Genomic DNA, 11,245 nt, shown 5'->3' with positions numbered 1-11,245 from the left:
TATTTGTTATTTTTTGAAAAACAAAAATATTAAAAAATAATAAAAACGTGTATACTATTTATCTTCTATTTCGATAGAATTACCAATTTCGTTCACACCCATATATCTTCCAACTAATCAAAATGGATAAATAAAGCATGTTAGCAAAATAAAATTTATATAAAATTAATCTTTATAGTCTCATAAAATAAATCGATATATTTATCAGGAATTGAAAAACTTGTTGTGAAATTGATATATAAAATTGTAATTGTACAAAATTAAATCTATGAATTGAAATTTTTTCATCGTCCCCAATCGGTCGAACAAAATTTGCTTGATTTAGTTTGTATTGATACAAATTTTATTGGTGTGGTAGGATGCGTCAATTTATAGTGTTAGGCATCACAATACACAAATTTTATTTATTTATAATTAAGGAATAATTTTTATTTCTTATCATAAACACTATCAAAGATTATGTTAGATATATAAATCCTATATATCTAATATGATTTTTTCAAATAGATAATTTTTAGTTTTTTAAATAAATTAAATCCTAATAAATAACTATCAATTGTTTTTACGCAAAATTCTTAAATCTCATTCGTTACTTTTATTTAGATGACAAGTGAATTTTTTATTTCTAAAATAAAACATACAATTATAATGTAAATACAAAAGAAAATCAACTTAAGTGCCTAATAAATCTATCATTCTTAAAGTTGCAGTTCCATAATTTTATTAAGCAGATGATTTCAAACTGACAAAAGTAATAACAAATAGGAAGTGAGATTTTAACATACTTAAGTTGAATAATACAAGTAACAAGTACATACTTCAAAATTCCAAACACAAGCAATTTTGTAGTTCAAATAGCATAAACGCAATTTAATCTACACCAGTACGTACTTCAAATCAAATAAGTTTCCAAGTAAAACAAATCAAAATTAAACTTGGTGTACCAGAACAAGGAATAAATTTTTGCTACGTGCAATAGCTAGTATGTCTTTGAAGGAAGATGTTGACAAACATTTTCCAGCTCCTCCAACTTCTCCTCAAACTTGGAAGCCTCACTCACCTCAGTAGCATCAGCATTCAATTCTAGCCATTGCATTGTCTGCTCGATCGCCTTTATAGCATCTTTTAGCTTCTTATTACTGTGATTCTCAATTATCCCATGATCAGAAATTGTATCCCACATAGAGTTAGCATAATTCTCAAGTGCATTCTTAGCTTTTATCATCTTCCTGTATTCATCATCTTGAGCCTTGTATTTTTTGGCCTCTTCAATCATCCTTTCTATGTCCACTTTTGAAAGCCGCCCTTGGTGATTGAGAATAGTGATTTGGTTCTTCTTTCCTGTGCTTGTTTCTACGTACTGCTGAAACAGTAAGTATGCCATCAATGTCAATATCAAAACACACATCAAACTCGATGTCACCTTTTGGTGCTGCAGGAAAGCCGGAAATTGTACAATTGCCCAGCAAATTATTATCTTTAGCTATGGGTCTCTCACCCTCATATACATGGAATGTGCTGCCCGTCTGATTGTCAATAGCAGTTTTCCATGTCTCATTTATCCTTGGAAGGACGACTTTCATCTCCCTTAACGGATAATTCTCTAGACCAAGTGATAAAGGTGTGACATCTACAAGAACAATATCCTTATTACTCTTACCAACCCCACTTAACACAGCAGCATGGACTGCTGCACCATAAGCAACAGCTTCGTCTGGATTCATGCTCCTGCAGAGCTCCTTTCCATCAAAGAAGTCCTGCAACAATTGCTGAACCTTTGGAATTCGAGTTGACCCGCCAACAAGGACAACATCTTGAACTTCATGTTTTTCTATCTTGGCATCACTTAAGCACTTTTCAACAGTGTCCACACAATTCCTAAATAATTCCATATTCAACTTCTCAAAACGAGCACGAGTTATGGTTGATGTGAAATCAATCCCCTCATAAAGGCTATCAAGTTCAACAGTAGTTTGAGGAGTCGACGAAAGCACCCGTTTAGCTCTCTCTGAAGCAGCCCTCAATCTCCCAAGAACCTTAGAATTCCCACTAATATCTTTTTTGTGTTTCTTCTTAAACTCCTCCAAGAAACTACTTACCATTCTGTTGTCAAAGTCCACACCGCCAAGGTGAGTCTCTCCACTTATTGCTTTGACTTTGAACTGTCCCTTCTAATGGCTACCACCGAAACATCAAATGTCCCACCACCAAGGTCAAAAACTAAAATGTTTTTCGCAGCAGTGTTGCTACTAGTAGCTTTGGTGTCAAGACCATAGGCCATGGCAGCAGCCGTTGGCTCATTGATGATACGAACAACATTGAGGCCAGCAATTGTTCCAGCATCTTTAGTTGACTGACGTTGGGAATCATTGAAGTATGCTGGAACGGTGACAACAGCGTTCTTTACTGTGTTACCAAGGAAAGCCTCTGCAGTATCTTTCATTTTCATCAGAACCATTGAAGAAACCTCCTCAGGAGTAAATCTCTTCTCTTCACCCATATAGGAGACCGCAATCATTGGCTTATCTACTTTTCCAAAATAAGCACCATCTATAACTTTAAATGGCCACAATCTCTAGTCATTTTGTACAGATTCATCACTGAATCTTCTACCGATAAGCCTTTTTGCATCTGTCATAGATTAGAAGTTTTAGCACACGTACAGAGCCACAGGGAAGGTGGTTATACAGTGTCGAAAAATATATCATAATAAAATAAAATTATTGATTGAAAAAGCCAACAATACAATATTATAAATTGCAACATTAGGAAGATTCAAAAATTTATATAGAATGAAACTAAACATTAGATGTTATTGTTATTATTACCAAAAGTAAATTAATACTCTAAGTCTCTAACCCTTAAATATCTCAAGTAGCCTTATTTACCCGAAGCTGATAGACAACCACAGTTTCGTATAAAATCTCAAAATCAGTAGAACACTTTACTTCATAATACAATACCAGGAGACACACATCAACTTTGACAGCAAAATAGCCAATAATTATATTTAATTTATGTAATAATTATTGAAGCTAGATCGATAAGAAAAACAGAATTTCATCATTTACAAGTTCCAGCATTCTATATTCTGCATATTACCTTACATCTAACTGATCTAAGTAACTCCCTCGGTCCCTAATAAAGCAAGCAGATAAAACAAATAATAGCAGGGAGGGATAGATTAGGAAACATACCAAAAATGGTGTTGGTGGGGTTCAAGGAGGCTTGATTCTTTGCAGCTTCACCAATAAGGCGCCCGGAGTCATTGAAAGCAACCCAAGATGGTGTGGTACGGTTACCCTGATCATTTGTTATGATTTCAACACGATCATGGCGCCAAACTGCAACACATGAGTAAGTTGTACCGAGATCGATTCCGATCACTGGCCATTCTGTTTTTCCACCCATTTCTCACCAACCCTCAAAGCAGTTCCAACAGCAGCTACTCTAGGAAGGAGGGAAAACAGTTGAATGACGTTTAAGTTTCACAGTATTGATTAACTTCTAAAGGTTATTTTATTTACCATTTTATAGTAGGATGTTAACTTTTCAAAATGTCTTCTTCTGGTGACTGTAAAAATTCTGCTGAATACTTCCTCTCATTTTACAAAGATTAGGAAAAGGCAGAGTGATTCCTCGTAAACAAAAATCATTTAAGCATCATGCATACTATATTTACTGTTAATAAATTTTCTTGGAAATTTCAAGTTCATATAAACAAGGGGAAGTGTCTCTTTATATTACCACACATTTATATCTTCTGACTGAGATTAGTTTTGGAAGACAGAGGAACTGAGGAATCACTGTTCATTGTATTGAATATCAATTTTATTTTACTACTGAGTAGATTAATAATGTAATAAACTAATAATGTATTGCAGAGTATATATAATTTTGAAAAGTTCATAACTCCATATTTTGAAGATAATTGAAAACAATTTTTTTCAACGATAAAAGTATCATATACTGTCAATGATTATCATAATTAATCAAATGAAAATATATGGAACTCGGAAGGGAATCTGACGTCCCTATGATTCTATTCTTTGATAGAATGAAATAACAAAAAGATGCCGCCCTGCATCCAGAACTAAAAACATGAGAGGCAAAATTTTATAAATGAATAAATAAAAATTACTTATATGGTTGTATACTTGTATATGGTAGCTAACCAAGCACCAAATAAACAACACATGACAAAAAACAGTACCAAAACAAGTCACAATACTTCCCACTTAACTGTGAATCTATGCATCTTCCATATAGGGTCGCCTGCAACCATAACAAGTTAGACAGAATTCACATAAAAGCCAAAGGCTATAGTCGTTAGCTCAACCCATGTCATGTTATGTTATTTCTGAGGTTATTCAATCAACAACTTAAGACATTTCTTCAGTATATTATGTTGCTATAGAATAAATGAAAATTAACAAAATAGTAATTGTGTGACGAGGAAGAAGTTGAAACGAGTCAATTAATGTACTATACAAAGAACCATCACCTGTAGTGAACTTGGGGATAAACAATCAGGTTCATCTGTGTGTACCACAATGAAACTTTGCAAACGATTATAAAAGAAACATTAAGTACAAAACCAGAGTCGCGGGAATGAACATACAAAAACCAAAATTTAACCAAACTACCAACCTCAACACAGTAGGTCTCAAATCACAAGAAGCAGTACTAACTAAGAAGTAAGAAATTGGCATAATTCCAAGCTGCCAAGTAGATAAATCTCAGAAAATGATGGAAAACAATCCTCTAATATTAATTATTTAAATCATGTAAAACTCTAGGCTATATTTACTTTCACCTACTAGTACTAGTAGCAGTTTAAATTTAAAGATCAGTAAGTTTCCAAGTAAAAGAGATGGTATACCAATCACTTTTGGATCTCCAGACTATATCAGAGTACTAACATTGCTGCATAACTTGGCGTCAATCAGCAAGCCTCGAAAGGAAATGTTGACAGATGCTTTTTAGCTCTTTTAGCTTGTCCTCAAATTTAGAAGCCTCGGCAACATCAGAATTCTCATCTAGCCATTGGAGTGTCTGCTCGATGGCATCCTGTACTTTCTTCTCATTAGTGCCAATCTCAATCTTCCCATAATCAAACACTGCTTCTCGCATGTTATTGGCATAGTTTTCAAGTGCATTTTTGGCTTCCATCATCTTCTTATACTCCTCATCTTGAGTCTTGTAATTTTTAGCTTCTTCTTTCATTCTGTCTATGTCTTCCTTTAAAAGTCGACCTTTATGATTACGAATAGTAATTTCATTCTTGCTTCCTGTCCTTGTTTCTACCGCTGATACTGTAAGAATGCCGTCAAAATCAATATTGAACCACACATCAAAATTGATGAAACCTTTTGGTGCTGGTGGGAAACCTGCAACTTTAAACTCACCCAATAAATTATTTTCTTTAGCTATGGATCGCTCACCCTCAAACACATAGAAAGACACATCTGTTGGATTGTCTGTTGCATTGTACCTACTTTGATACATCTTTGCTGGGATGATTGTATTCCTAGGAATCACAACACTCATCTTACCATCAGGATAATCCTCAAGACCAAGAGAAATAGGTGTTGCATCCACAAGAGTGATATCCTTAAAACTGCTACCAACATCACACATTATAGCAGCTTGGATAGCTGCACCATAAGCAACAGCCTCATCTGGATTAATATTTTTGCAGAGCTCCTTGCCATCAAAAAATGATTGCAGCAATTGCCGAATCTTTGGTATACGAGTTGATCCACCTACTAAGACAACATCATGAACATTGTGCTTTTCCACCTTGGCATCTTGTAAGCACTTTTCAACTGTATCCACACAAGTTTTAAACAAATCCATATTTAATTTCTCAAACCTTGCACGAGTTATGGTTGAAGTAAAATCAATACCCTCAAAAAGGCAATCAATTGCAATAGTTGTTTGGGGAGCTGATGAAAGTTCCCTTTTGGCTCTCTCCAAAGCAGCCCTCAATCTTCCAAGAGCCCTATGATTGCCACTAATGTCTTTTTTGTGCTTCCTGTTTATCTCTTCCACAAGATAACTTAACAATCTGTTGTCAAAGTCCCCTCCACCAAGGTGGGTGTCACCACTGACAGCTTTAACTTTAAATTCACCCTTTTTTATGGCTACCAAGGAGACATCAAATGTTCCACCGCCAAGGTCAAATACTAAAACAATTTTTTCAGGGGTGTCACTACCATTAGCCTTTGTGTCAAGACCATAAGCCATGGCAGCAGCCGTAGGCTCATTAATTATACGAACAACATTGAGCCCTGCAATGGCACCAGCATCTTTTGTTGCCTGACGTTGGGAATCATTAAAATATGCTGGAACTGTGACAACAGCATTCTTCACTGAGGTGCCAAGGAAAGCCTCGGAAATATCTTTCATCTTCATCAGGACCATTGCAGATAACTCCTCGGGTGTGAATCTCTTCTCCTCACCCTTATAGGTGACCACAATAATAGGCTTAGCATCTTTTCCTGGATCAGTACAACCTACAACCTTGAATGGCCACAACAACATGTCGTTTTGTACAATCTCATCACTGAATCTTCTGCCAATAAGCCTCTTTGCATCTGTCAATATAGTGCAGGAAAGGTAATATAAGACTATAAGAGTAAGTTAAACTTAAGCACAATCTGGCCTGTAATATTCATTGCAAATAAGATATTGAAAGAACTTCAATTATTTCAACTACCTACAGCTTTTAAAGCAGTCAAGAAATACACACGAATGAGTTACTTTTAAGTACCTAATCTTTTTTGGAATAGTCATGAACTGCACACATACACAAGCACATAAAATTAAATATAAAACCATGTTACCGCAAAGATCATCAAAATGTAGAAACAACCCCTAACACATTAACAATTATCAATCCCGAAGAACAATAAACCAAAAGCGTCGAATTGCATCGACCTCAGCCCTGTGAAGTATTTGTTACATGTTCATATTATCTATTACTAACTGGAAAAAAATAAAAAATAAAAAAATTTGCATCTTTGTTTAAACAATCTCACAAACTACAAAGTTCACTAGTTAAAATTTACACAAGCTTTAAGTTTTCTATTTAACAGAAATGCAAAGACGTTAAACTTAATTACACCACATTCAGTTGAAACAATAGCGAGTGGGTAATCTATTTTCACCTCCCACACAAGATGCTTGTGTTTGATCTTGAAGTCTTGAACCCCCACATGGTGTCCATTCTTATCCCAGCCTAATAGTAGATATCTAATGCTTGCTATACACTAGAGTACTACTCCTGATACTGATACTTATTTTTTCTTACCACTTTGAGTCTTTGACTTCTGATCCTAGGCAAAGAATTTTGCCTTTAATTAGCTTGCAGTGTACAGTTCACCATTTTTTTTGTTGCTTAGTATTTTCTCGGTTTCTTAGCTTCAAGCTTTTAAACAGATCATTATTAGCAAGTAAAGGAGCAGAAGCTGAAATTGCAGGGAAGAATAAACTGAAGTGTGATGCTGCTACAAATGATGTAGTTTTTTTTTAAAAAAAAATAAATTACAGAAAATGTGAAACTTAAAACAGTTCTTGCAAGACTAGGACACATTTCTTTATCTAAGATTTTGTAACTGTACAGTTCACCATATTCTATTGACAGAGAAATATCAAAGATTATAATTAACAAAGGGTCAAAATGATACTAATATTGTACTCCGTACTTGATTGCAGGGAGCTGACTCAAGTCTTTCAAGAAGTGAAGTTTGATTTTGTAAAGAAAACAACAGGTTGAGTGGTGCATCTTTTTGGCAAAAAACATTTTGCAGAGTAAAGTACTTGAAACAGAATGTGTACACATTCCGATCCCTTCACCTTGATAATAGTAGAGAACCTCCCCTGTGTACCCGGATACACTAAGATCATATAAATGAGGAATATTTACCCTTGGATAAGCTTAGCATTAGGTGTAACCGGATACATAATAGAATTTATAGCAAATTGTTACAGCTGAAATAATAGTATATGGCAAGTAGTAGTTTTGGCGGGAAATTCGGTTAGCCAAGTTGTTTTGCTATTTTGTCTTATTTGTTGCTTAGCTGTAAGATTCCTAAATTCTGTTTTAGCTTGGTTGTTAGTAGAGCTAAATACAATGAATCAATTTAATTCTCTCATTAAGAAATACATTGAATTTCCTCTCTATCTCTCTTTCTCTCTCTTCTTCTTCTCCCTCTATTCTGTTACATCTTCTTCTTCTATTTTCTCTATTTTCTCTGTTTTTCTGGAAAATAGCTCGAGTAAATCGGTAAATTCAAGCTATAATCAAACTCTTCCTATACCACAAATATATTGGTTAACTAGTTAGTGAGCATTCAATCAGTAACCGGATACATATTAGAATTTATAGCAAATAATTTTGATTAACTAGTTAGTGAGCATTCAATCAGTCATTAAGTGATTTCATTAGGCTAAATTGAGTGGTTGTCAGGAACTTCTAGCTAAATGAATAAATAAATAAAGTAATCATCAACTTTAAAAAACAAAACTCCCTTCATCTCTAACGACACATTTGGAAACTGGTTATAAATAGCATTACCGTCTACCACTTGAATGAACACTAATATTCAGTAATACCTATAGATTACACACAAATTCATCCTAATTACCACCATTTATGACTACATTCCAAATGGACCATCGAAATATTTCTTGTTTTGACACTGTAGGTTTGTCAATGCACATCTTTGCTCACTGATTAGTATCTCTAATTACTTGTCAGTAAAAATTATTCATGTACCAACTCTTACAAGTTACTCTATGCTAATTGCTCCCATTTTCTGTAGAACTTGTTTAATCTATGCAAATTGCTTGCATCAATTTTATATTTTTATACAAATTAGATGTATGACATGTGAATAATTGCAAGAATATAAACTCAAAAGGATCGATTACACTATAATTTGAAAATCACACCCTACTAATATAACCCTTAATTGCCATGAGTGAAAATTTTAGTGAATGAGTTATTGAGTATGATTGAAATAAACTAGTTGAATCCAATGTTAATTACAATTAAATTCATCCAAAAAAAAATTGCATATCAAAAATCAAATAACCAGTTTACTGTAGCAAAACTATAATAAAGCAAGTAAATTGAAAACAGGAAAATAGAGACAAACCAAAGATAGTATTGGCGGTGTTGAAGGAAGCTTGGTTCTTGGCACCTTCTCCAATAAGCCGGTGGGATTCAGTAAAAGCGACGCACGATGGGGTCGTGCGGTTGCCTTGGTCGTTGGTAATGATTTCGACACGGTCGTGCCGCCAAATTGCAACACAAGAGTAAGTGGTACCGAGATCGATTCCGATCACCGGCCATTCTATTCCTCCCATGAACTGTAATTTTAGTTCTACAGAAAAGCAGAAATGAAAACTAGGTAAAAGTTTTTTCAAATTCAAGTTAGTTCTGAAGTTCTTAATTATGGTTAAGTTGCCATTTTATAGCAAAGTAAGGGTAATCTCAGGAAAATTTAAATTTGTGACTGCTGAAATTCCAAATTTATCCTTTTCTCTTTTACAAAGATTGACGAGTGTCTCTTCGTAAACTGAAGCCATTTACTCCCGAGCAAAGTAAGGGTAATCTCAGGAGTATTTATTTATTTTTTGACTTGCAAATAAATTGCCCTATATGGCTATATCTTGACTTACAAATAAGGGGCCGTTTGGTTGGGGGTAATCAGGAAAGGGAATGGAAATCAATTGGCCCGATTCCCTTTGTTGATGTTTGTTTAGCACTTTTATTCATTCCCTTTACCCTTCCCATTACCCCAAATCCTTCCAACTTCATTCCCCACCCCCCTAGGTATTTCCATTCTCATTCCCAACCCACCTTCACACCACCACATCACAACCGCAACACCACCGTCGCCCCTACCCAGACCACCGCCACCCCTCCCCGACCCCGAGCCTCGCCGACCTCCCCTCCCCCGAATAAACCTCCCCTAGCCCCGGAAAACCCTAGCCCCAATCTCCCTTGACCCCGAAAACCGCCGCCCAGCCCTCCCACCACCCTCAAAACCCTAGCCGTTTTCCGGGGCTAGGGAGGGTTTTCCAGGGCTAGGGGAGGTTTTTTCGGGGGAGGGGAGGTCGTGGCTCACGCAGCTAGTGGCGACAAGGGGAAGGGGAGGGCAACGAAGGGAAGGGGAGAGCCGGCGAGGGGCAGGGGATGGCCGACAAGGAGTTTGGTGGCTGAGAAAGATGAAATGTGTGGTGGTGTGGTGGTGGTGGTGAGGTGGTGTAGTGGGGGGATTGATTCCCTTTGTTTTAAAAACAAACAACAGAGCAAAAAAAGGGTATTTTAATTCCATTATTCTCCTTTCCCTCTATTTCCATTCCGATTCCCTCGTGCGAACCAAACGGCCCCTAAATTCCAATGTCTTGACATGCAAAAATAAAAAATAAAAAGGTGAGTACTTTAGGAAAGAGAGTGTAATTTTTGCTAAGGATATCAATAATTTGGTATGTAAACTTAGCAACTGCAAAGAAAGTTGCTAAGTTTAGATACTCAACTTTGAGTCTCATTTGACAAAAAGTGTGGACCCTTATCAATATTATAATATGTTTTGTAATTTATTTTAGTTTAATTTTATTTTTTTCTCTAAAAAATAACTTATAATGTGATTTAGTGGCCATAAATTGAAAGTGACATTATTATATTTTAGAAAGTCTCACCATTGGGAAATTAGACTTTACATGAGTTGTTAAATTGACAAGTGAGTTGGATATCACCATTGGAGGTAAAAAAAACAACTCATTTTGTATTTCAATACTCAAAGTTGAGTCTCACCATTGGAAATGGTCTAATACGGAGTATACAAGATGCATTTCCCGAGCAATTTCCCAAAATAGTGCTAGAATAAAAATAAATTCAATTTGTGCATCGATTTGGAAACTAATTCCCTATATACCTGACAAGCGCACATTAGGGCGCGCTTTAAGGCATATAAATGGGTGATTTTGGATGTATTTAGGCCCGTTTTGGTCGTTTATTGCCTTGTTACACTCGTTTCCTTCATATTACGTGCTTCACGGGTTTCGGTCTGTTTTTGGTGTGATAACAGGTATAGTTGACCAAGTTATGTCGAGTCCCGAACCATTGGTGCGTAATCAGGCTATTATCGATCCTAGTCCACCAAGCTAAGGCTTTGCTGCGGTTCTCAAGGCCTTGAAAGGCAAGTTAAGTAGCAGGCAAGGCAGAACAATT

The 11,245-nt window shown here is 35.8% G+C and overlaps 1 protein-coding gene and 2 pseudogenes across 1 annotated transcript; 1 reads left to right on the top strand and 2 right to left on the bottom strand.

The window, feature by feature from the left end:
• Nucleotides 1–11,245, top strand: part of LOC110725408 — a 55,424-nt pseudogene that overhangs the window by 32,881 nt on the left and 11,298 nt on the right.
• On the bottom strand, nucleotides 893–3,842 carry LOC110725717 (annotated as a pseudogene).
• On the bottom strand, nucleotides 4,021–9,429 carry LOC110725714 (heat shock cognate 70 kDa protein-like). Its single transcript, XM_021905182.1, has 2 exons — nucleotides 9,165–9,429; nucleotides 4,021–6,599 (listed from the first exon to the last, which is right to left on the bottom strand). The coding sequence occupies exons 1-2, from the start codon at nucleotides 9,373–9,375 to the stop codon at nucleotides 4,942–4,944; spliced, it is 1,869 nt and encodes a 622-aa protein (XP_021760874.1). The 5' UTR covers nucleotides 9,376–9,429; the 3' UTR covers nucleotides 4,021–4,941.

This window comes from Chenopodium quinoa, unplaced genomic scaffold, assembly GCF_001683475.1.
Source record: "Chenopodium quinoa cultivar QQ74 unplaced genomic scaffold, ASM168347v1, whole genome shotgun sequence".
In the NCBI taxonomy this organism is placed as follows: Eukaryota; Viridiplantae; Streptophyta; class Magnoliopsida; order Caryophyllales; family Amaranthaceae; genus Chenopodium; species Chenopodium quinoa.
The sequence above is the reverse complement of the archived record's forward strand: the minus strand, read 5'-3'. Positions and strand labels throughout refer to the sequence as shown.